This window comes from Hemitrygon akajei, chromosome 1 (genome assembly GCF_048418815.1).
Source record: "Hemitrygon akajei chromosome 1, sHemAka1.3, whole genome shotgun sequence".
In the NCBI taxonomy this organism is placed as follows: Eukaryota; Metazoa; Chordata; class Chondrichthyes; order Myliobatiformes; family Dasyatidae; genus Hemitrygon; species Hemitrygon akajei.
Genome location: NC_133124.1, coordinates 697,217 through 719,863, shown reverse-complemented (window position 1 = coordinate 719,863; position 22,647 = coordinate 697,217). Strand labels below are relative to the sequence as shown.

The 22,647-nt window shown below is 43.2% G+C and overlaps 1 protein-coding gene across 3 annotated transcripts in view; it reads right to left on the bottom strand.

Moving 5' to 3' along the window:
- Positions 1-22,647, bottom strand: part of buc (bucky ball) — a 77,398-nt gene that overhangs the window by 16,357 nt on the left and 38,394 nt on the right. For all 3 annotated transcript variants that reach the window (XM_073070471.1, XM_073070385.1, XM_073070314.1), the window contains exons 4-5: positions 18,772-19,072; positions 2,729-2,824 (exon numbers count right to left, since the gene is read on the bottom strand). In XM_073070471.1, coding sequence (XP_072926572.1) covers positions 2,729-2,824; positions 18,772-19,072 — 397 coding nt within the window. The remainder of the gene's footprint in view (positions 1-2,728; positions 2,825-18,771; positions 19,073-22,647) is intronic.

Genomic DNA, 22,647 nt, shown 5'->3' with positions numbered 1-22,647 from the left:
TGGGCTGCCTATAAAAAAACACAGCAAAGTTATTGACCCCTTCCTGTTCCTAAACTCCAGCCACAGAGACACCATAGATAATCCCTCCATGACATTCTCCTTTTCTGCAGCTGTGACACTATCTCTGATCAACAGTGCCATGTCTCCACCTCTTTTGCCTCCCTCCCTGTCCTTTCTGAAACATCTAAAACCCACTATTTGAAGTAATCATTCCTGTCCCTGAGCCATCCAAGTCTCTGTAATGGCCACCATGTCATAGCTCCAAGAACTGATCCACGCTCCAAGCTCATCTGCTTTGTTCACAACACTCCTTGTTAAAATAGACACATCTCATACCTTCAGTCTGAGCACGTCCCTTCTCTATCACCTGCCTACCCTCCCTCACACACTGTTTCCTGGCTTTCTCTATTTGTGAGCTAGCTGCTTCTTCCCCAGTCTCTTCAGTTTGGTTCTCAACCCCCAACAATTCTAGTTTAAACTCTCCCCAGTAGCCTTAGCAAACCTCCCTGCCAGGATATTGGTCCCCCGGGATTCAAGTGCAACCCGTCCTTTTTATACAGGTCACACCTGCCCCAAAAGAGGTTCCAATGATCCAGAAATCTGAATCCCTGCCCTCTGCTCCAATCCCTCAGCCACGCATTTATCCTCCACCTCACTCTATTCCTATACTCAATGTCACGTGGCACAGGCAGTAATCCCAAGATTACTATTTTTGCGGTCCTGCTTCTCAACTTCCTTCCTAACTCCCTGTAATCTGTTTTCAGGACCTCTTCCCTTTTCCTACCTATATCATTGGTACCAATATGTACTACAACATCTGGCTGTTCTCCCTCCCACTGCAGGATATCTTGGATGCGATCTGAAACATTCCAGACCCTGGCACCTGGGAGGCAAACTACCATCAGAGTTTCTTTCCTGCGTCCACAGAATCACCTGTCTGACCCCCTAACTATAGAGTCCCCTATCAGTACTGCCCTCCTCTTCCTTTCCCTACTCTTCTGAGCCACAGGGCCAGACTCTGTGCCAGAGGCACAGTCACTGTTACTTCCCCCAGGTAGGCCATTCCCCCCCAACAGTACTCAAACAGGAGTACTAATTGTCAAGGGGTAAAGCCACAAGGGTACTCTCTAGTACCTGACTCTTCCCCTTCCCCCTCCTGTGACCCACTTGTCTGCCTCCCATGGCCCCAGTGTGACCACCTGCCTGCAACTCCTTTCTATCACCTCATTTTCCCTGACCAAGCAAAGGTCATCAAGCTGCATCTCCAGTTCCCTAGCTTGGTCCGTTAGGAGCGGCAATGGCACACTGGGTGCAGATATGGCCGTCCGGGAGGTTGGGAGACTCCAGGACCCCCCACATCTGACACCGAGCACAGAAAACAGGCCTCACACATTCTACTTCCTTTCCGCAATTAACACAGTTGAATCTACCTTGGCTCGTCCCGTTACCGCCAAAGCCCCATCACTCTGCTGCCCGCTGTACATGGCAGTCTTCTTTTTAAACCTTTCACGTTCTACTGGCTGACGTCACACGCGTGCACAGACTTGCCTCTCTTTTACCCTGTGGAGTAAAAATAGCCTTGGCTCCCGAAATCAGCCGTTCACTCACAGCCTTCTTGTTCTGAATCCGTACTTCAATATCCGTACTTTGTTGTCCTAATCAGATCATAGATACCGATGAGATGTCAGGAGCAAGTTTACCCACAGAGTGGTGGGTGCGTGGAATGCATTGCCGGCGGCGGTGGTGGAGGAAATGGATACAACAGGGTCTTTTAAGAGCCTCTCAGAGAGGTACACTGAGTTTGGAAAAATAGAAAGCTACCCTCTAGGGAAATTCAAGGCAGTTTCTAGAGTAGGCTGCATGGTCAGCACAATATTGTGGGCCAAAGGGCCTGTAACGTGCTGCAGATTTCTATGTTCTATATTAATGCTTTCCATGTAAAGCTCTCCATTCCAAACAAATTCATAAGCAGGCCTGGCTTGTTAATCTGCAGGGGAGAATCCAAATACAGTGGCTCCAGCTGCTGGGATGAACAGAGGCAGAAATCTCCCTGGTGGGTAGAATTCAACCATCTATCAGGTCCAAAAATTATTCTTAAAATGTCAATGTAGGTTATCTTGCAGTACACCAGCCAATACACTCCACAGCTTTTGCATTGTCATACCAAGTCTGCAGGTTTTCCAGCCAATGGAATCAATCAGCATTTAGCTGGAATTCAGTCAAGGATGCTAAGAAGCATGCCAATTTCCTTAAATGGCAAATGACATTATAGCTCAAAGCAATTGACCATGGACTTATCTAAACAGTGGTGTGGAGTTGATGCTTCAAGTCTGAAGTCCATTTTCTGCTCTAGTACTTCTACCACACTTGTGATTATCTGGTCTGTTTTCACCAGGGCTGAAGTTATCAATATGCATAGCTATTGAAGCTTAGTCATGTTGCAGTTCTCTCTACGAACAGCAGGAGACCAAGTCAACAAGAACCACACAGTATTGAAATACAAGCAGCCAAGGCCTTTGAAATCCAGCTCGACTTGCTTACTTAGGAGTATAAGCCACATTTCACTAGCATTTTTCACTACTATCCCAGTATCAGCTGCTGCTGTTCTAATTGGATTATCTCTGAGATCAACAATGAATTTAGTCACCTAAAAATGCAAAATCAACTTAAATTAGGCCATGCATAAACTAAATCTATAAGCCATATTAAAATGTAAATGTCTTCTTACCGTACTCTGCATCATCAAGTGACTGAGTAGCTGACTTGGGTTTCGCACCAACTTTATTCCAATATTCATCCACAGAATCTTCACTTGCATTTTTTACTTTAACACCAGATTGAGAGATGAATGAATCAGTATTGAAAATATTCATAAAGTCATTGCTAAGTAGACCTGATTAGTCCTCACTAATTTGAAACTTGGGAAGCTAGTGATACATGTAGCTCTTGCCCTTCTATGGGCAGAATAACTTACAAGCGTAGGCAATTATCATTGTAAAACATGAACCTTACAAGTGCAATTTGAATATTCAGTTTTGTCCAAATCTAATGCGATTTCTAAATGGGTTTTATTATTGCAGAACTTGTGGAGCAACTGTTATGCCATGTTATTGCTGGGCCTATAGAATGCAAGAGCAAACCAGCTAGACCCATTTCCCTGAATACAACTTGGTTCTTCAACTTCTCTTTCAGAGGCTTATTTCCCTTTTAATGCTACCATTAAAATTAGACCTTTCTCCTGCCTTCAGAGGGTTACTGACTGATACACATTTTTTTCTTATTTAATTCTTCAGAGAACAGGGGGTATGACTGCAGAGCCTTTTCTGTTCTGGGTGTCAGATGTGGGATTTCCAGGAGACTTGCAGCCTCCACAATGACCACAGCTGCATCAAGATGCAACTCCTTAGAGACTGTATTAGGGAACTGAAGCTGCAGCTCAAAGACCATCAGCTTGTTAGGGAAAGTGAAGCAGTGATAGACAGGAGCTACAAGGAGGTAATCCCCCCCCCCCCCCCCAAGGCAGAAATAAAATTACATAGGAGCAAAGTTAGCCCATCTGACCCATCGAGTCTGCTCCGCCATTCAATCATGGATGATCTGTATTTATCTCCTTCTCAACCCAAGTTCCCAGCCTTCTCCCCATAACCTTTGATGCCATGTCCAATCAAGAACCTATCAATCTCTGCCTTAAATAACTCAACAACCTGGCCTCCACCACTGTATGTGGCAACAAATTCCACAAATTCACCACCCTCTGGCTAAAGAAATTTCTCCGCATGTTTTAAATGAACACCCCTCTATCCTGAGGCTGTGCCCTCTTGTCCGAGACCCTCCCACCATGGGAAACTTCCTTTCCATTGTCTTTACTGTCTGGGCCTTTCAACATTCAAAAGGTTTCAGTGAGATTCCACACCCGCCCCCCCCCCCCCCATCCTTTTGAATTCCAGTGAGTACAGACCCAACAAACTTTCCTCATATGATAACCCTTCCATTCCTGGAATCATGCTTGTGAACCTCCTCTGGACCTCTCCGATACCAGTACATCTTTTCTTAGATGAGGGGCCTAAAACGGTTCACAATACTCAAGGTGAGGCCTCACTAGTGCCTTGTAAAGCCTCAACATCACATCCCTGCTTTTGTATTCTAGACCTCTTGATATGAATGCTAACGTGGCATTTACCTTCCTCACCAACAACTCTACCTGCAAGTTAACCTTCGGGGTGTTCTGCATAAAGATTCCCAAATCCCTCTGCATCTCAGATTCCTAGATTTCCTCCCCATTTAGAAAATAGTCCACACATTTATTTCCACTACCAGTCGCACGTGATGAAGACCATGGAGCGGCTGATAATACAGAATCTGAGGCCACAAACCAGGCACGCCCAGGATCCTCTTCAGTTTGCGTATAAGGAGAAGGTGGGAGTGGAGGATGCTATCACGTATTTGCTGCACAAATCACTCTCTCACCTAGATGGGGTCAGTTGTGCTGTGAGGATTACATTCCTTGACTTCTCTAGTGCCTTTAACACCATCCAGCCCAAGATCTTAAGGCACAAACTAACGGAGATGGGAGTAGACTCTCACATAGTGGATTGGATAGTGGACTACTTGACAGATAGACCTCAGTATGTGCGGTTGGGAGACTGTAGGTCTGACACGGTGGTCAGCAGCACAGGAGCGCCGCAGGGAACCGTACTCTCTCCGGTCCTGTTCACCCTGTACACATCAGACTTCCAATATAACTCGGAGTCCTGCCATGTGCAGAAGTTCGCTGATGACACGGCCATAGTGGGGTGTGTCAGGAACGGACAGGAGGAGGAGTATAGGAAACTAATACAGGACTTTGTGATATGGTGCAACTCAAACTACCTGCGTCTCAATATCACCAAGACCAAGGAGATGGTGGTGGACTTTAGGAGATCTAGGCCTCATATGGAGCCAGTGATCATTAATGGAGAATGTGTGGAGCAGGTTAAGACCTACAAGTATCTGGGAGTACAGTTAGACGAGAAGCTAGACTGGACTGCCAACACAGATGCCTTGTGCAGGAAGGCACAGAGTCGACTGTACTTCCTTAGAAGGTTGGCGTCATTCAATGTCTGTAGTGAGATGCTGAAGATGTTCTATAGGTCAGTTGTGGAGAGCGCCCTCTTCTTTGTGGTGGCGTGTTGGGGAGGAAGCATTAAGAAGAGGGATGCCTCACGTCTTAATAAGCTGGTAAGGAAGGCGGGCTCTGTCGTGGGCAAAGTACTGGAGAGTTTAACATCGGTTGCTGAGCGAAGGGCGCTGAGTAGGCTACGGTCAATTATGGAAAACTCTGAACATCCTCTACATAACACCATCCAGAGACAGAGAAGCAGTTTCAGCGACAGGTTACTGTCGATGCAATGCTCCTCAGACAGGATGAAGAGGTCAATACTCCCCAATGCCATTAGGCTTTACAATTCTACCGCCAGGACTTAATAACTTTTTAAAAGCTATTATTAGTGCTTTTTGAGATAGTGATTTGGATGCATATCATATTTTTTGCTGAGTTAAGTATTGTATGTGGTTAGTTTTGCTACAACAAGTGTATGGGACATTGGAAAAAAGTTGAATTTCCCCACGGGGATGAATAAAGTATCTATCTATCTATCTATGAACATGCATTTGTCAACATTGTATTTAATTTGCCACTTTCTTGCCCATTTTCCTAATTCGTCGAAGTCCTTCTGCATCCTACCTCTTTCCTCAACACTACCTACCCCTCCAATATTCACATCATCTGCAAACTTGGCAACAAAGCCATCTGTTCCATCATCTAAATCATTTATATATAGCATATAAAGTAGTCCCAACACTGACTCCTGCGGAGCACCACTAGTCACTGGCATCAACCAGAAAAGGATCCTTTTATTCCCACTCGCTGCCTCCTACCAATCAGCCAACACCTAACCATGTTAGTAACTTTCCTATAATACCATGGGTATGAAGATTGCAAACATCACTATTTATGAAGGGAGGAAGGCAGAAGAAAGGAAATTATAGACCAGTTAACCTAACCTCAGTGATTGGGAAAGTGTTGGAGTCTATTATTAAGGATGAAGTTTGTGTTCTTGGAGACTAATGATAAATAAGTCAAAGTCAACATGGTTTCTGTAAAGGGACATCTTGCCTGACAAATCTTAGAGTTCTTCAAGGAAATACCAAGTACGGTGGACAAAGGAGAGGTAGTAGATGTCATTTACTTGGACTTTCAGAAGGCATTTGATAAGGTGCCACATGAGGCTGCTTAACAAGATAAAATTCGATGGTGTTACAGGAAAGATATTGACATGGATAGCAGAATGGCTGACAGGCAGGAGGCAGCGAGTGGAAATAAAAGGGTCCTTTTCTGGCTGGCTGCCAGTGACTAGAGGTGTTCCTCAGAGGTCAGTATTGGGACCAATACTTTTCACATTATTTGTCAATGATTTAGATAATAGAATTGATAGCTTTGTGGTAAAGTTTGCAAATGATACAAAGATAGGTGGAAGGAGGGGTGGTGCCAAAGAAGCAATGTGATTGCAGCATGACTTGGACAAAGTAGAAGAATGGGCAAAAAGTGGCAGATGGCATACAGTGTTAGGAAATGTATAATTCATTTTGGTAAAAGGAACAATAGTGCGGATTATTATCTAAATGGAGAGAAAGTTGAAACAGAGGTGCAGAGGGACTTCAGGGTCTTGTGCAAGACTTCCAGAAAGTTAATTTGCAGGTTGAGGCTATGGTAAAGAAGGCAAATGCAAAGTTGGCATTTATTTTTGAGGGGAATACAAAAGCGAAGATGCAATAATAAGCCTTTATAAGACACTAGTCAGTCTGCACTTATTGTGAAGTTTTGGGCCCCATATCTCAGAAAGGTTGTGTTGGCATTGGAGAGGGTCCAGAGGAGGTTCACTAGAATGAGTCTGGTAATGAAGGTGTTAACATACAAGGAGCATTTAGCAGCTTTGGGCCTGTATGCACCGGAATTTAGAAGAATGCAGGGAGATCTCATTGAAACCTACTGAATCTTGCAACAAGATAGGGTGGACATGAGGAAGACATTTCCTATGATGGGGTTATCCAGAACTAAAAAAGCACAGCTATAAAATTCAGGGGAGTCCTTTTAAAACAGAGGCAAGGAGGATTTTTTTGCCAGGATAGTGAATCTGTGGAATGCTCTACAATAGACTGCAGAGGAGGCCAAGTCTGAGGGTATATAAATAAGGTTAGCATGGGTCTGTGGTGCAGAAAGGAAAGAGAATGGTGCAGAGTACAAAAGAAAATCTAGTGAGCAGTAGTGCTGTGGGCAAAGAGGTCTTTTTAATGAAAGAAAATGGAACAGAATGGTCAGACTGGTTCAAGCTGATAGGAAGGCAACAGTAACTCAAGTAACCACGTGTTATAACAGTGGTATGCAGAAGAGCACCTGTGAACACACAGCACGTCAAACCTGAAGAGGATGTGCTGCAGCAGCAGAAAACAATTAATTTACACTCAGTGGTCACTTTATTAGTTACAGGAAGTGCACAGACCACAGAAAGAAGATCCACTCCCCACCTCCCTCCTATCGCACCTCAAGATATATCTAAGTAGCAAAACCTTTTAGTCTCCTGATGTTGGCTGGAAATAAAATATATATACACACACACACACACTAGAAACATAGAAAACCTACAGCACAATACAGCACTTTGGCCCATGAAGCTGTGCCGAACATGTACTTCAGAAATTACCTTGGTTTACCCATAGCCCTCTATTTTTCTAAGCTCATGTACCTATCCAAGAGTTTCTTAAAAGACCCTATCGTATCCACCTCCACCACCATTGCCGGCAGCCCATCCCACACACTCACCACTGAGTAAAAAAAACTTACCCTGACATCTCCTCTGTACCCATTTCCAAGCACTTTCAAACTGTGCCCTCTCGTTCTAGCCATTTCAGCCCTTGGAAAAAGTCTCTGACTATCTACACGATCAATGCCTCTCATTATCTTGTACATCTCCATCAGGTCACCTCTCATCCTCCACCACTCCAAGGAGAAAAGGTTGAGTTCACTCAACCTATTCTCATAAGGCATGCTCCCCAATCCAGGCAACATCTTTGTAAATCTCCTCCACACCCTTTCTACAGTTTCCACATCCTTCCTGTAGTGAGGTGACCAGAACTGAAAACACAGTAGTTCAAGTGGGGCCTGACCAGGGTCCCATATAGCTGTAACATTACCTCTTGGCTCCTGAACTCAATCTCACAGGCACCATATGCTTTCTTAACCACAGTCAACGCAGTAGCTTTGAGTGTCCTAAGGACTCAGACCCCAAGATCCCTCTGATCTTCCACACTGCCACAGTACCATTAATGCTATATTCTGCCATCATATTTGACCTACCAAAATGAACCACTTCACACTTATCTGGGTTGAACTCCATCTGCCACTTCTCAGTCCAGTTTTGCATTCTATCAATGTTCCATTGTAATATCTGACAGCCCTCCACACTATCCACAACACCCCCAACCTTTGTGTCATCAGCAAATTTACTCACCCATCCCCCTACTTCCTCATCCAGGTCATTTACAAAAATCATGAAGAGTAGGGATCCCAGAACAGATCCCTGAGGCACACCTCTGGTCACCAGCCTCCAGGCAGAATATGACCTGTCTACAACCACTCTTTACCTTCTGTGGGCAAGCCAGTTCTGGATCCACAAAGCAAGGTCCCTTTCAATCCAATGCCTCTTGACTTTCTCAATAACCCTTGCATTGCTTACCTTATCAAGTGCCTTGCTGAAATCCATATGCACTACATCTACTGTTCTACCTTCAATGTGTTTAGTCACATCTTCAAAATATTCAATCAGGCTCATAAGGCATGACCTGCCTTTGACAAAACCGGGCTAACATCAGTATCTACTCAGGAAACTGGCATAGCAGACATGGAAGGAAGGGAAACAAGCAGAAGTGTCATGGAACATGTGGAGATTAAAGAGGAGGAGGTGCTTGCTGCCTTACAGCGAATAAAGGTAGATAAATCCCACGGGCCTGACATGATATTTCCTTGGACCTTGAGAGAGACAAGTGGAGAAATTGCAGGGGCCCCTGGCAGAAATATGTAAAATATCCTTAACCACGGGCATGGTGTCGGAGGATTGAGGGTACCTCATGTTGTTCCGTTGTTTAAAAAAGCTCCAAAAGTAAACTAGGTAATTACAGGCCAGTGAGCCTGACATCAGTAGTAGGTAAATTATTGGAAGGTGGTCTGAGAGAATGGATATACAAGTATTTGGACAGCCGAGTGCTGATTAAGGATAGTCAGCATGGCTTTGTGCGTGGTAGATCATATTCAATGAATCTTGTAGAGTTTTTCCAAGGAGGTTATCAAGAAAGTAGATGAAGGAAAGGCTGTGGATGTTGCCTACATGGACTTTAGTATAAGGCATTTGACAAGGTCCCACATGGGAAGTTAGTTCAGAAGGTTCAGACACTAGCTATCCATGGAGAGTTGTAAACTGGATTTGAAATTGGCTCTGTGGGAGAAGACAAGAGAGTGGTAGTGGATGATTGCATCTCAGACTGGAGGCCTGTGACTAGTGGTGTGCCTCAGGGATCTGTGCTGGGACCATTGTTGTTTGTTGTCTCTATCAATGATCTAGATGATAATGTGGTAAATTGGATCAGCAAGTTTGCTGATGACATTAAGATTGGAGGCATTGTGAACAGCGAGGATGGCTTTCAAAGCTTGCAGAGGGATCTGGACCAACTGGCAGATGGAATTTAATGCAGACAAGTGTGAGGTGTTGCATTTTGGAAGGACAAATCAAGATAGGACATGCACAGTAAATGGTAGGGCACTGAGGAGTGTGCAGGAACAAAGGGATCTGGGAGTTCAGATACACAATTCCCTGAAAGTGGCATCACAGGTAGACAGGATTGTAAAGGTGGCTTTTGGCATCCTGGCATTCATAAATCAAAGTATTGAGTACAGGAGTTAGGATGTTATGGTAAGGTTATACAAGATATTGGTGAGGCCAAATTTTGAGTATTGTGCACAGGTCTGGTCACCTAACTATAGGAAGGATATCAGTAAGATTGAGAGTGTAGAGAAGATTTACTAAGATGTTGCCGGGTCTTCAGGAGTTGAGTTACAGGGAAAGATTGAACAGGTTAGGACTTTACTCCATGGAGCGTAGAAGAATGAGGGGAGATTTGATAGAGGTTTACAAAATGATGAGGGGTATAGACAGTAAATGCGAGTAGGCTCTTTCCACTTAGGAGAGATAAATACGAGAGAACATGGCTTTAGGGTGAAAGGGGAAAGGTTTAGGGGGAACATTAGAGGGAACTTCTTCAACTCAGAGTGGTGGGAGTGTGGAATGAGCTGCCATCTGATGTGGCAAATGCAGGCTCACTCTTAAGTTTTAAGAATAAATTGGATAGATACATGGATGGGAGAAGTCTGGAGGGTTATGAACTGGGTGCAGGTCCATGAGGCTAGTGGAATAAAGTTTCAGCACAGACTAGAAGGGTTGAATGGCCTGTTTTCTGTGCTGTAGTGTTCTATAGTTCTATGGACTATTCCTAATCATGTTATGCCTCTCCAAATGTTCATAAATGCCTCTCAGGTTGGTAATGGATCTCAAGAGACATAGCAGCATTTCAGTGGAGTAAGGGAAATTATAGTAGCATGAGAGAAGAGTTGACCAAAGTAATTTGGAAGGAACTTCTGGCAGGGATGTCAGCAGAGCAGCAATGGCATGTGTTTCTGGGAAAAATGAGGAAGGTGCAGGACATGTGTATTCCAAATATGAAGAAATACTCAAATAGTAAAATAATACAATCATTGAAGGGAAAAGATGAAATATGAAAGCAAGCTGGCAAATAATATCAGAAGTAAAAGTTTTTTCAAGTATGTTAAAAAAGAAATGAGTGGATACATGACCACTAGAAAATGAGGCAGGTGAAATAGTAACAAGGGACAAGGAGATGGCTGATGAACTAAATGAGTATTTTGCATCATTCTTCATTGTGGAAGGTACCAGCAGAGTGGTGGATGTTGTAGTGTGAAGGAAGAGAAGTGGGTGCAGTTACAATTACAAGGGAGAAAGTGCTCAAACAGCTGAAAGACCCAAAAGTACACAAGTCACCCGGACCAGATGAACTGCACACAAGAGTTCAGAAAGAGGTGGAGTTAAAGATTGTGGCGACATTAGAAATGATTTTTCAAAAAAAATTGTGCTCTGGCATGGTGCCAGAGGACTGGAAAATTGCAAGTGTTACTCCACTCTAAGAAAGCAGGAAGACAGTAGAAAGGAAGTTATAAACCAATTAACCTGACCTCAGTTGTTGGGAAGATGTTAAGAGTCAACTGTTAAGGACAAGGTTACAGAGTACTTGATGACACAGGACAAGATAGTACAAAGTAAGCATGGTTTCCTTCAGGGAAAATCATGCCTGACAAGCCTGTTGGAATTGTTTGAGGAGATTACAAGAAGGATAGACAAAGGGGATGCAGTGGATGTTTTATATTTGGACTTTCAGAAGGCCTTTGACAAGGTGCCACACTTAAGTCTGCTTACCAAGTTAAGAGCCCGTGGCATTACAGGGAAGTTACTAGCATTGTTAGAGCATTGGCTGATTGGTGGAAGGCAGCAAGTGGAAATAAAAGGATCTTGGTTGGCTGCCAGTGACTAGTGGTGTTCCGCAGGGGTTGGTGTTGGGACCACTTCCTTTTATGCTACATATAAATGATTTATATAATGAAATAGATGGCTTTGCTATCGAGTTTGCAGATGATACAAAGAATGGTGGAGGGGCAGGTAGTGTTGAGGAATCACATAGGATGCAGAAGGGCTTGCACAGATTAGGAGAATGGGCAAGAAAGTGGGAAACTAAACACAATGTTGACAAAAACATAGCCATTCTTGCTTCAGTGGTTGGTAAGTTGATGGAGAAGATCTGAGAGGCAGGATTTATGAAGATTTGGAGAGGTATAATATGATTAGGAATAGTCAGCATGGCTTTGTCAAGGGCAGGTCATACCTTACGAGCTTGATTGAATTTTTTGAGGATGTGACTAAACACATTGATGAAAGAAAAGCAGTAGATATAGCATATATGGATTTCAGCAAGGCATTTTATAAGGTACCCCATGCAAGACTTATTGAGAAAGTAAGGAGGCATGAGATACAAGGAGACATTGCTTTATGGATCCAGAACTGGCTTGCCCACAGAAGGCAAAGAGAAGTTGTAGAAGGGTTATATTCTGCATGGAGGTCGGTGATCAGTGGTGTGCCTCAGGGATCTTTTCTGGGACCCTTACTCTTCATGATTTTCATAAATGACCTGGATGAGGAAGTGGAGGAACAGGTTAGTAAGTTTGTTGGAGGTGTTGTGAATAGTATGGAGAGCTATCAGAGGTTACAGCTGGACATTGATAGAATGGAAAACTGGGCTGAGAAGTGGCAAATGGAGTTCAACCCAGATAAGTGTGAGGTGGTTCATTTTGGTAGGTCAAATATGATAGCAGAATATAGTATTAATGGTAAGACTCTTGGCAATGTGGAGGATCAGAGGGATCTTGGGGTCCAAGTCCATAGGATGCTCAAAGCAGCTGTGCAGGTTGATGCTGTGGTTAAGAAGGCATATGGTGTATTGGCCTTCATTCATCATGGAATTGAATTTAGGAGTCGAGAGGTATGTTGCAGCTACATAGGACCCTGGTCAGACTCCACTTGGAGTACTGTGCTCAGTTCTGGTTGCCTCAGAAAGGATATGGAAGCCATAGAAAGGGTGCAGAGGAGATTTACAAGGATCTTGCCTGGATTAGGGAGCATGCCTTATGAAAATAGGTTGAGTGAGCTTGGCCTTTTCTCCTTGGAGCAACAAAGGATGAGAGGTGATCTGATAGAGGTGTATAAGATGATGAGAGGCATTAATCGTGTGGATAATCAGAGGCTTTTTCGGAGGGCTGAAATGGCTGCCACAAGAGGGTACAGGTTTAAGGTGCTGGGGAGTAGGTACAGAGGAGATGTCAGGGGTAAGTTTTTTTTACTCAGAGTGGGGAGTGCATGGAATGGGCTGCCGGCAACAGTGGTGGAGGCAGATACAATGGGGTCTTTCAAGAGACTCTTACATAGGTACATGGAGCTTAGAAAAATAGAGGGCTATGGGTAAGCCTAGTAAATTTCTAAGATAGGGACATGTTCGGCACAACTTTGAGGGCCGAAGGGCCTGTATTGTGCTGAAGGTTTTCTATGTTTCTATGCATTTTTATAGTAGAAATAAATGTGCAGACTATTTCTAAACGGGGAAGAAAACCAAAAATCTGAGATGCAATGGGACTTGAGAGCCTGTGTGCAGCATACATTGAGGGTTAACTTGCAGGTCAAGTCAGTGGTGAGGAAGGCAAATGTAATGTTAACATTCATTTCAACTGGTCTAGAATACAAGAGCAGGGATGAGATGCTGAGGGTTTATAAGGCACTGGTGAGGCCTCAGCTTAAGTATTGTTAACAGTTTGGGCTCCTCATATTAGAAGAGATGTGGTGGTATTGGAGAGGGTCCAGAGGAAGTTGACAGAATGATTCCAGGAATGAAAGGGCAGAATATCCTGAAGATTATCTTGTAGGTTGAATCAGTGGTGAGGAAGGCAAATGCAATGTTAGCATTCATTTTAAGAGGTCTAGTATAAAAGAGCAAGGATGTGATTCTGAGGCTTTATAAGCCACTGTTGAGCCCTCATCTTGAGTATTGTGAACAGTTTTGAACTCCTCAAAGAAAAGATGTACTGGCATTGGAGAGACCCCAGAGGTGGTTCACAAAGGTGATTCCAGGAATGAAAGGGTTGTCATATGAGTAATATTTGATGGCTATGCGTCTGGAATTTAGTATGATGAGGGTGGGATCTAATTGAAACCTTTTGAATATTGAAAACCCTAGACAGTAGATGTGGGAAGGATGCTTCCCATGGTGGGGGAGTCTAGTACTAGAGGACTCAGCCACAGGATAGAGGAGCACCCATTTAAAACAGGGATGTGGAAACATTTCTAAGCCAGGGGTATTGAATTTGTGGAATTTATTCCCACAGGCAGCTGTGGAGGCCAGGTCATTGGGTATATTTAAGACAGAGATTGATAGGTTCTTGATTGGACATGGTATCAAAGGTTACAGGGAGAAGGGTGGGAACTGGAGTTGAGGAGGAGAGGAAACAAGGATCAGATGTGATTGAATGGCAGAGCAGATTCGATGGAACAAATGGCCTAATTCTGTTCCCAATCTTATGGTTTTATATTTAACGTAAATGTTGATTGTTTCCTGATCTGTCTTGGCATCAAAGGAAATGGTGGGAAGGCAGGTGTATGGGGTTGAGTGGGATCTGGGATGAGCCATGATGGAATGACGGAGCAGACTCAATGGGTTGAATGGCCCAAATCTGCTCCCATGTCTAATGGTCTTACATTCCAAATCATTGATACAGATGACAAACAGGCCCAGCACCAATCTCTGCAGCAGTACACTAGTCACAGGCCTCCCTCCACCCCCCCCCCCCTTCCCCCCCCCTTACATTTGGCTCAGTTAGAACAGTAGAGATGCCAGACAGGATAGCTGAATAGCTTGCAGGATGTGGGAAAGCAGGCTGACCTCCTGTGTCCCTGACAACATCACCTGCATCAAGCTGCAGTTTCCAACACTGTTGAGTTGGATGAACACCAGATCTTTCAGGATGTTGAAGGGTGACAGATAGGACATACAGAGAGGTAGTTGCACCCAAGGTGCAGAACCCAGGAAACTGGGTGACAGTCAGGAAGGAGAAAGGTATTAAACAGCCAGTGCAGAGTACCCCTATGGCCATCCCCCTCAACAACAGGTACATCACTTTGGATACTGTTGGGGAAAGTCACAGGGGTCAGGTCTCTGGCACCAAAATCTCAGATTGAGTCCTCAGCATTAAGTGGAGAGTGAACAGCCAGTGAGGCCAAAAATAGGAAGATTATATAGTTTAACACATGGCTAAGGGATTGGTGTAGGAGGGAGGAGATTTTTGGGTTATTGGGCTATTTGGGTTATTTCTGATATTCCAGGGAAGGTGGGACTTGTACAGAAGAGACAGTTTGCACCTAAACTGGAAGGGGACTAATATCCTAGTGGGAAGGTTTACTCATGCTGCACAATGGGGTTTAAACTGGAGTTACAGGGGGATGGGAACCAGAATGCCAGAACAGTTAGTGAAGAGGCTGGAGACAGATGTAGATAAGACCTCAGTCAGGAATCAAAAGGTTGAGTATGATGCAAATCACGTCCTGAGCTGTATATATTTCAATACAAATATCATAGGAAAGCTGATGAGCTCAGGGCATGGATGAACACCTGGAATTATGATGCTGTAGCTGTCTGTGAGACTTTGTTGCAGAAGGGACAGGACTGGCAGCTCATTATCCAGGGGTTCTGTTATGTTAGACATGACAGAACTGAAGGGATTACATGAGAGGAATGGAATTATTAGTCAGGGAAAATGTCACAGCAGTACCGTCTGGACAGACTGGAGAACTCGTCTAGTGAAGTGTTATGCGCGTAAATGTACGACCACGTTAAATAGGCTATATTACAGACCATCCAACAGCCAAAGGGATTTAGAGGAACAAATTAGTAGAGAGATTGCAGACTATTGCAAGAAACACAAGGTTATTATAGTAGGTGATTTTAACCTTTCACATATTGACAGACTCCTATACTGTAAAAGGACTAGTTGGGATAGTTTGTGTCAAATGTGTTCAGGAAAGATTGCTCCTTAGTACATAGAAGTCTCAAAGGAAGTGTGATACTTGAACTGCTATCAGGGAATGAGACAGGGCAGGGGACAGAAGTTTGTGTAGGGGAACACTTTGCATCAAGTGACCACAGTACCATTTGTTTAAAAGTAAAACTGGAAAAGAAAGGACTAATCTGCAGGTTGAAATTTCAAATTGGAGGAAGGTCAATTTTGATGCTCTAAGAAATGATCTGGCAAGGGTGGACTGGGACAGGCTGTTTGTTGGCTAAGGTGTACTTGGGAAATGGGTGGCCTTCAAAAGTGAAATTTTTGAGAGTACAAAAATTGCATGTGCCTGTCAGAATAAGTAGTAAAGATAACAAGTGGTCATACTCTGCAAAAAGAGAAATGTTAGGAAGGGACAAAACTGGGCTTTTTGAAGATCAGATTGGTAATCCATGTGTGATGCCAAAAGAAATGGGAAGAGATCTTTAAAAAAAATTTTTGTATCTGTATTTACTCAGAAGATGGACAGTCCATAAAAGTGAAGCAAAGTGGCATCAACTTTATGGACCCTGCACAGATTATCGAGGAAGAGGTGTTTGCTGTCCTGAGGGAAATCAAGGTCAATAAATCCCCAGGTCCTGACAAGGTGGTCCCTTGGACCTTACACGAGGTAAGTAACAAAACTGCCTGGACTCTAGCAGGGATATTTAAATCATCCTTAGCACAGGAGAGGTACCAGAGCATTGGATAGCCATCATTGTTTCACTGTTTAAGAAAGGCTCTAAACAAACCAGAAAATTATAGGCTGCAAATCTGACATCAGTAGTGGGAAAGCTATTGGAAGGTATTAAGGGATTGGATACGAGTATTTGGATAGACATGGGCTGATTAAGGATAGTCAACATGGCTTCGTGCATGGTAGGTCATGTCTAACCAATCTTAGAGCATTCTAAGGAAGTTACCAGGAAAGTTGATGAAGGCAGGGCAGTGGATGTTGTCTACATGGAATTTAGCAAAGCATTTGACAAGGTCCCGCATGGGGTTGATTGAGGTTCAGTCGCTCGGCATTCAAGATGAGGTAGTAAATTAGATTAAACATTTGCTTTGTGGGAGAAGCCCAAGAATGGTGGTAGATGGTTGCCTCACATTAAGTGATTTACACTGAAACCATGTTGTGCCAGTAGTACAGTGCCATCAACGACAGTGTGGAGCATCAGTATGAAGTTACTGCAATTTCTCATTCTTACAAAAATGAAAGTGAATACATGAAAAGGACTAGAATATGTACACAAATCTGAAGGTAATAGGACAATACAAAACTTGCTTTAGGACAATTATTGCAATAGTTAACATTTAAAGATACCAAATACTTTGAATTAAAATGGAACAACTTTGGGAATCTTCAGATACGGAGACAAAGTTGGTGATGTGAAAGCAGAGATACAAGAACACAAGAAATAGAAATAGGAATAGGTCATCTGGCCCCTTCAGACTGCTCTGCCATTCAGTAAGATCACAACTGATCTGGCCATGGACTCATCTCCACCTACTGGCCTTTTTCCCCACAACCCTCAATTTCCCAACCATGCAAAAAGTCTATCCAGCCTCATCTTAAATACATTTATTGAGATAGCCTCCACTGCTTCATTGGGCTGTGAATTCCACAGATTCACTACCCTCTGGGAAAAGTAGTTCCTCTTCATCTCCGTCCTAAATCTACTCTCCCGAATCTTGAGAATATGTCCCCTGGTTCTAGTCTCACCTACCAGTGGAAACAGCTTTCCTGCCTCTATCTTATCTATCCTTTTCATAATGTTTATATGTTTCTATAAGATCTCCCTTCATACTTCTGAACTCCAGTGAGTACATTCCCAGGCAACTCAATCTCTCATCTAACCCCCTCATCTCTGGAATCAACTTGGTGAACCTCCTCCACAGCACCTCCAAAGCTAGTATATCCTTCAAGTAATGAGTCCAGAACTGCATACAGTACTCCAGGTTCAGCCTCACCAGTACCCTACAGTAGCAGCATAACTTCCCTGCTCTTAAATTCAATCCCACTAGCAATGAAGGCCAACATTTTGTTTGCCTCCTTGATAATTTGCTGTACCTACAAACCATTTGTGATTCATGCACAAGCACTTCCAAGTTCCTCTGCACAGCAGCATGCTGCATTTTTTTTATATAGCATTTAAACAATAATCTGCTCTTTCAATTTTCCTTTCAAAGTGGATGACCTCACATTTACCAACATTCATCTGCCAGACTGTTGCCCACTCACTTAACCTATCTATATCTCTCTGCAGACTATCTTCTGCACAATTTGCTTTTCCACTTAATTTAGTATCAGCAAATTTAGATGCACTACACTCGGTCCCTTCTTCCAGATCGTTAATGTATATCGTGAACAGTTTGGGCCCAGCACCGACCCCTGCGACATACTTCCCACCACTAATTGCAAATTACAGTAACACTCGTGTATCCCAACTCTGCTTTCTATTAATTAACTAATCCTCTATTCATGCCAATACATAACCCCCAACTCCATGCATGCTTATCTTATGGACAAGTCTCTAATGCGGCACCTTATCAAACACCTTCTGGAAATCCAAGTAAATAACGTCCATCTGTTCCTCTCTATCTACTGCAAGAGTAATAGAAATCTTTACAGATGTTCAAGGAGGATTTCAGGTGTAAAGAATCAGGCCCCAATGGCAAAAGGTATGAAAAGTCAGTAAATGCAGATTTGAACCATTTGGCTAAAGAACCAGCATCATAGGCAAATGTAACAGGTGCAACTTCAGTAGTTTTTTTAAAAAAAATAGGAACAACAGAAACACGGGTGGGGAAAATAGCAGGGCTGGAGTTCTAAACTGAGTCAAAGCTCTTTGTTAGATCAAGCATGACAAGTTGAACAGATTCTTGGACACAAGGGACATCATGTTTAGTTGAGACAAATAGATCCAGTAAACTTTTTTTTTAAAACCATCCAGTTCAATAGTACAATGAATCCTTACCATTCATTGTTTCTCTTGCACATTTGTATCTTTTTCCTACTTTGTGTTTTCTTTCTAGTCTTGAGATTTGTCCAGATTTTTGGCACTCCTGGTGTTCAGCTCCCTCTTTAGCTTGCTCTCGTTGGTGAATGAGATATTTAGACATCTCTTGTCTTCTCTTTGCCCTTAGTTTTTCTTGCTGCAACCGATTTGAGATCTGAAGTGCAGAGATCTTTGATGATCCCCGAATTTTCTTATGCAAAAGTCTAGCCTTTACTTTTCCTGGAATTCTTGTCCTGGAATCATCATGCTCCTCTGAAACCTGGTTGGAATTGAAAAAATATCACAAGTTGTGCCAGAAGGCATAACCCAACTATCCAAGATGCGTCAGCAAACTGGATCCAAGATTATCCGAGGGATAGGAGGCAGAGCGTAGGAGTATCTTTTCCCAACTATGGTATTGCAGGGATCTGTGATGGGACCTTTTATAGAAAGACATGGTTAAGAATGCAGAGGTCAAGTTTAGCAAGTCTGAAGATGGCAAAAATTATTGAAGTTATAAACAGAAAAGTTGGTTCTTTAAAAATACTGGGATAAAGATCAGCTGGAAAAATATTGGCAGAGCAGTGACAAATTTTGTTTAATCCAGACAAGTAGCATAAAGCACTGAGAATTCAAACTCCATTGGGTCAGAATAAATAGCAGACCTTAGGAACACAGATGTAAAAGGAAACTTTGAGGTACTAGTCCAGAGTTCCCGGAAAGTGACAACACAGGTGGGTGGGGTAGTGAAAAAGGCAGCTTACATGACTGCCTTCATCAGCTGAGGCATTGAGTATAGAATTGGGATATCATGCCCCTTTAAAGGTTAGTATACACATCAGTTCTAGTTCCACAATACAGGAAGGGGAGCAAGAAAGTGTGGAAGAGATACATCACAATGTTGCCGGGAATTGGGAGAATTAGTTACAAGGAGAGATTCAACAGCTCACATTTATTCTCACTAGAATGTAGGTTATACAATTGTATAAAATTCAGTGGCATTGAAACAATGGATAGAATCTCTTCCCCCACCCCACTCTACTCCCAGGGACAGGCAAGAACTGGAGGACACGAGGGAGAAATGTAAAGGAGATTAAGGGGCAAGTAGTCCCACAATGGGCTAGGAATATCTGGAATAAGCCATGAGGTAATGCAGTCAAATGCAATGTTTAAAAGTCATTTGGACAGGTAGTACAAACATGAAAGAAGAGGGAAGGTAGAGGGATACAAGCAAATATGATGAGCATAGATAGATATTACCATCATGGAATCTGGCCAAAATAGCCTGTGACTATGAAATATACAACAACGATTCGGTGAAGCTAGCCCATCTGATAACATTGTTTGTTATAACAATGCTCTGCCCCAGAAGGCAGTGGAGGCCAAGTCTCTGGATGCATTCAAGAGAGAATTAGATAGAGCTCTTATAGATAGCAGGGTCAAGGGATATGGGGAGAGGGCAGGAACGGGGTACTGATTGTGTATGATCAGCCATGATCACATTGAATGGCAGTGCTGGCTAGGAGGGCTGAATGGCCTACTCCTGCACCTACTGTCTATTGTAACACTTGGTTTCAAGGCTCTTCAAGAATGCATACAAGCCCATGAGAGACAAGGCTTTCTAACTCCTCCACTCTTTCAGAGAGTGAGTTTGGAATTTGGGCTATCTCTCAGTGTCAAACATTTTTCATTCCTGTCCTTTCCTTTATTGCGGCCTCTCAACATCCTTGCTTCCTGTTTTAATGAAAGGAACTTTGAACAGTCTTTATTCAGCTAACTTTGGTGAATTCTACCATTATAATGGCAAGTGTACTGGGGATGTTGCCAGGGCTACCACACTAGTCAAGGATTACAAAGCAAGAGGTGCTTGCTTTCTTGAGTCATATTAGGGTGGAGATATCCCCAGGGCCTGACAAGGTGATCCCTCAGACCTTGTGGGAGGCAAGTGCAGAAATAGAAGGGGCCCTAGCAGACATATCTGAAACACCTTTAGCCACGGGTGAGGTGCCAGAGGATTGTAGGTTAGCTGATAATTGTTCTGTTGTTCAAGAAAAGCTCTAAGAATAAACTGGAAAACTATCAGCCAGTGAACTCAATCCCAATAGTGGATAAGTTATTGGTAGGTATTCCAAGGGATCACAAGCATTTGGATAGAACAGAGCCAGATTAGAGATAGGCCTCACTCTAACTGACTCATCTTTTTTCCTCCAGTCCCACTGAAGGATCTCGGCCTGAAGCATCAACTGTACTTTTTTCCATAGATGCTGCCTGGCCTGCTATTTCCTCCAGCATTTTGTGTTATTAAGGATAGTAAACTTGGCTTTGTGCATGCTATGTCATATCTAACTAGTCTTAAAATTGTTCAAGGATTTTATTAGAACCATAGAACACTACAGCACAGTACAGGCCCTTCAGCCCTCCATGTTGTGCCGACCTATATAATCCTTAAAAAGAGTACTAAACCCACACTACCCCATAACCCTCTATTCTTCTTTCATCCATGTGCCTCTCCAAAAGGCTCTTAAATACCCCTAATGTTTTAGCCTCCACCACCGTCCCTGGCAAGTCATTCCAGGCACTCACAACCCTCTGTGTAAAAAACACTTACCCCTGACATCTCCCCTAAACTTCCCTCCCTTAATTTGTACATATGCCCTCTGGTGTATGCTATTGGTGCCCTGGGAAACAGACTGTCCATCCTATCTATGCCTCTCATAATCTTGTAGACCTTTATTTTCTTTGATTTTTTTTTAAGCAAAGGTGATGAAAAGGTAGTGAATATTTTCTAAATGAACTGTGGCAAAGCCTTTGACAAAATTATGCATGGGACATTAGTCAAGAAGGTTTGGTGGATTGGCATTCCGGTAGTAAATGATTTCAATATTGGCTTTGTGGGAGAAGCCAGAGAGTGGCAGTAGATGCTGCCTCTCTGAGTGGAGAGGTGTGAAGAGGGGGATCAATGTTATTTGGATGATGATATGGTAAATTTGGATCAGCAAATTTGCAGATGACACCAAGATTGGGGGTGTAGTGGACAGTGACAAAGACTGTCAAAGCTTCAAAACTTGTAGCGGAATCAGAGCCAGCTGGAAAAACGGGCCAAAGAATGACAGATGGAGTTCAAGTGTGAGGCAGGACTGACAGTGAGAAGTAGGGCACTGGGGAGTGTGGTAGAGCAAAGGGAAGACAGGCATTAAGAATGTATAGGACAGAGGAATCTGCAAATAAAGGTCTACAATTCCTTGAAACTGGCCATCACAGGCAAATAGGGTCATAAAGAGAGCTTTTGACATGTTGCCCTTCCTAAAGGAGTATATAGCACAGGAGCTGGGATGTTATTCGAAGTTGTACAAGATATCAGTCAGGTCAAATTTGGAGAATTGTGCACAGTTCTTATCACTTATGTACAGGAGGATGTAAACAAGATTGAAAGAATGCAGAGAAAAGCTACATGAATGCTGCCAGGACTTGAGGACCTCAGTAATAGAAAAAGGTTGAATAGGTTAGGACTTCAGTCTGTAGAGCACAGGCCAGAAAGCAGATTGGGTAGAGGTATACAAAATTATGAGGGGCGGAGATAGGGTAAATGAAAGCAGGCTTTTCCCTCCATTGAGGTTGAATGAGTGTAGTACAAAAGATCATAGATTAAGACCATAACATAAAGGATCAGAATTAGGCCATTTGGCCCATTGAGTCTGCTCTGATATTTCATCATGGCTAATCCAATTTTCCGCAGTCCCAATCTTCTGCCTTGTCCCCATATCCCTTCATGCCCTGACCAATAAAGAATCCATCAACCTCTGCCTTAAATATAAGTAAAGACATGGCTTCCACAGCTACCTGTGACAAATAATT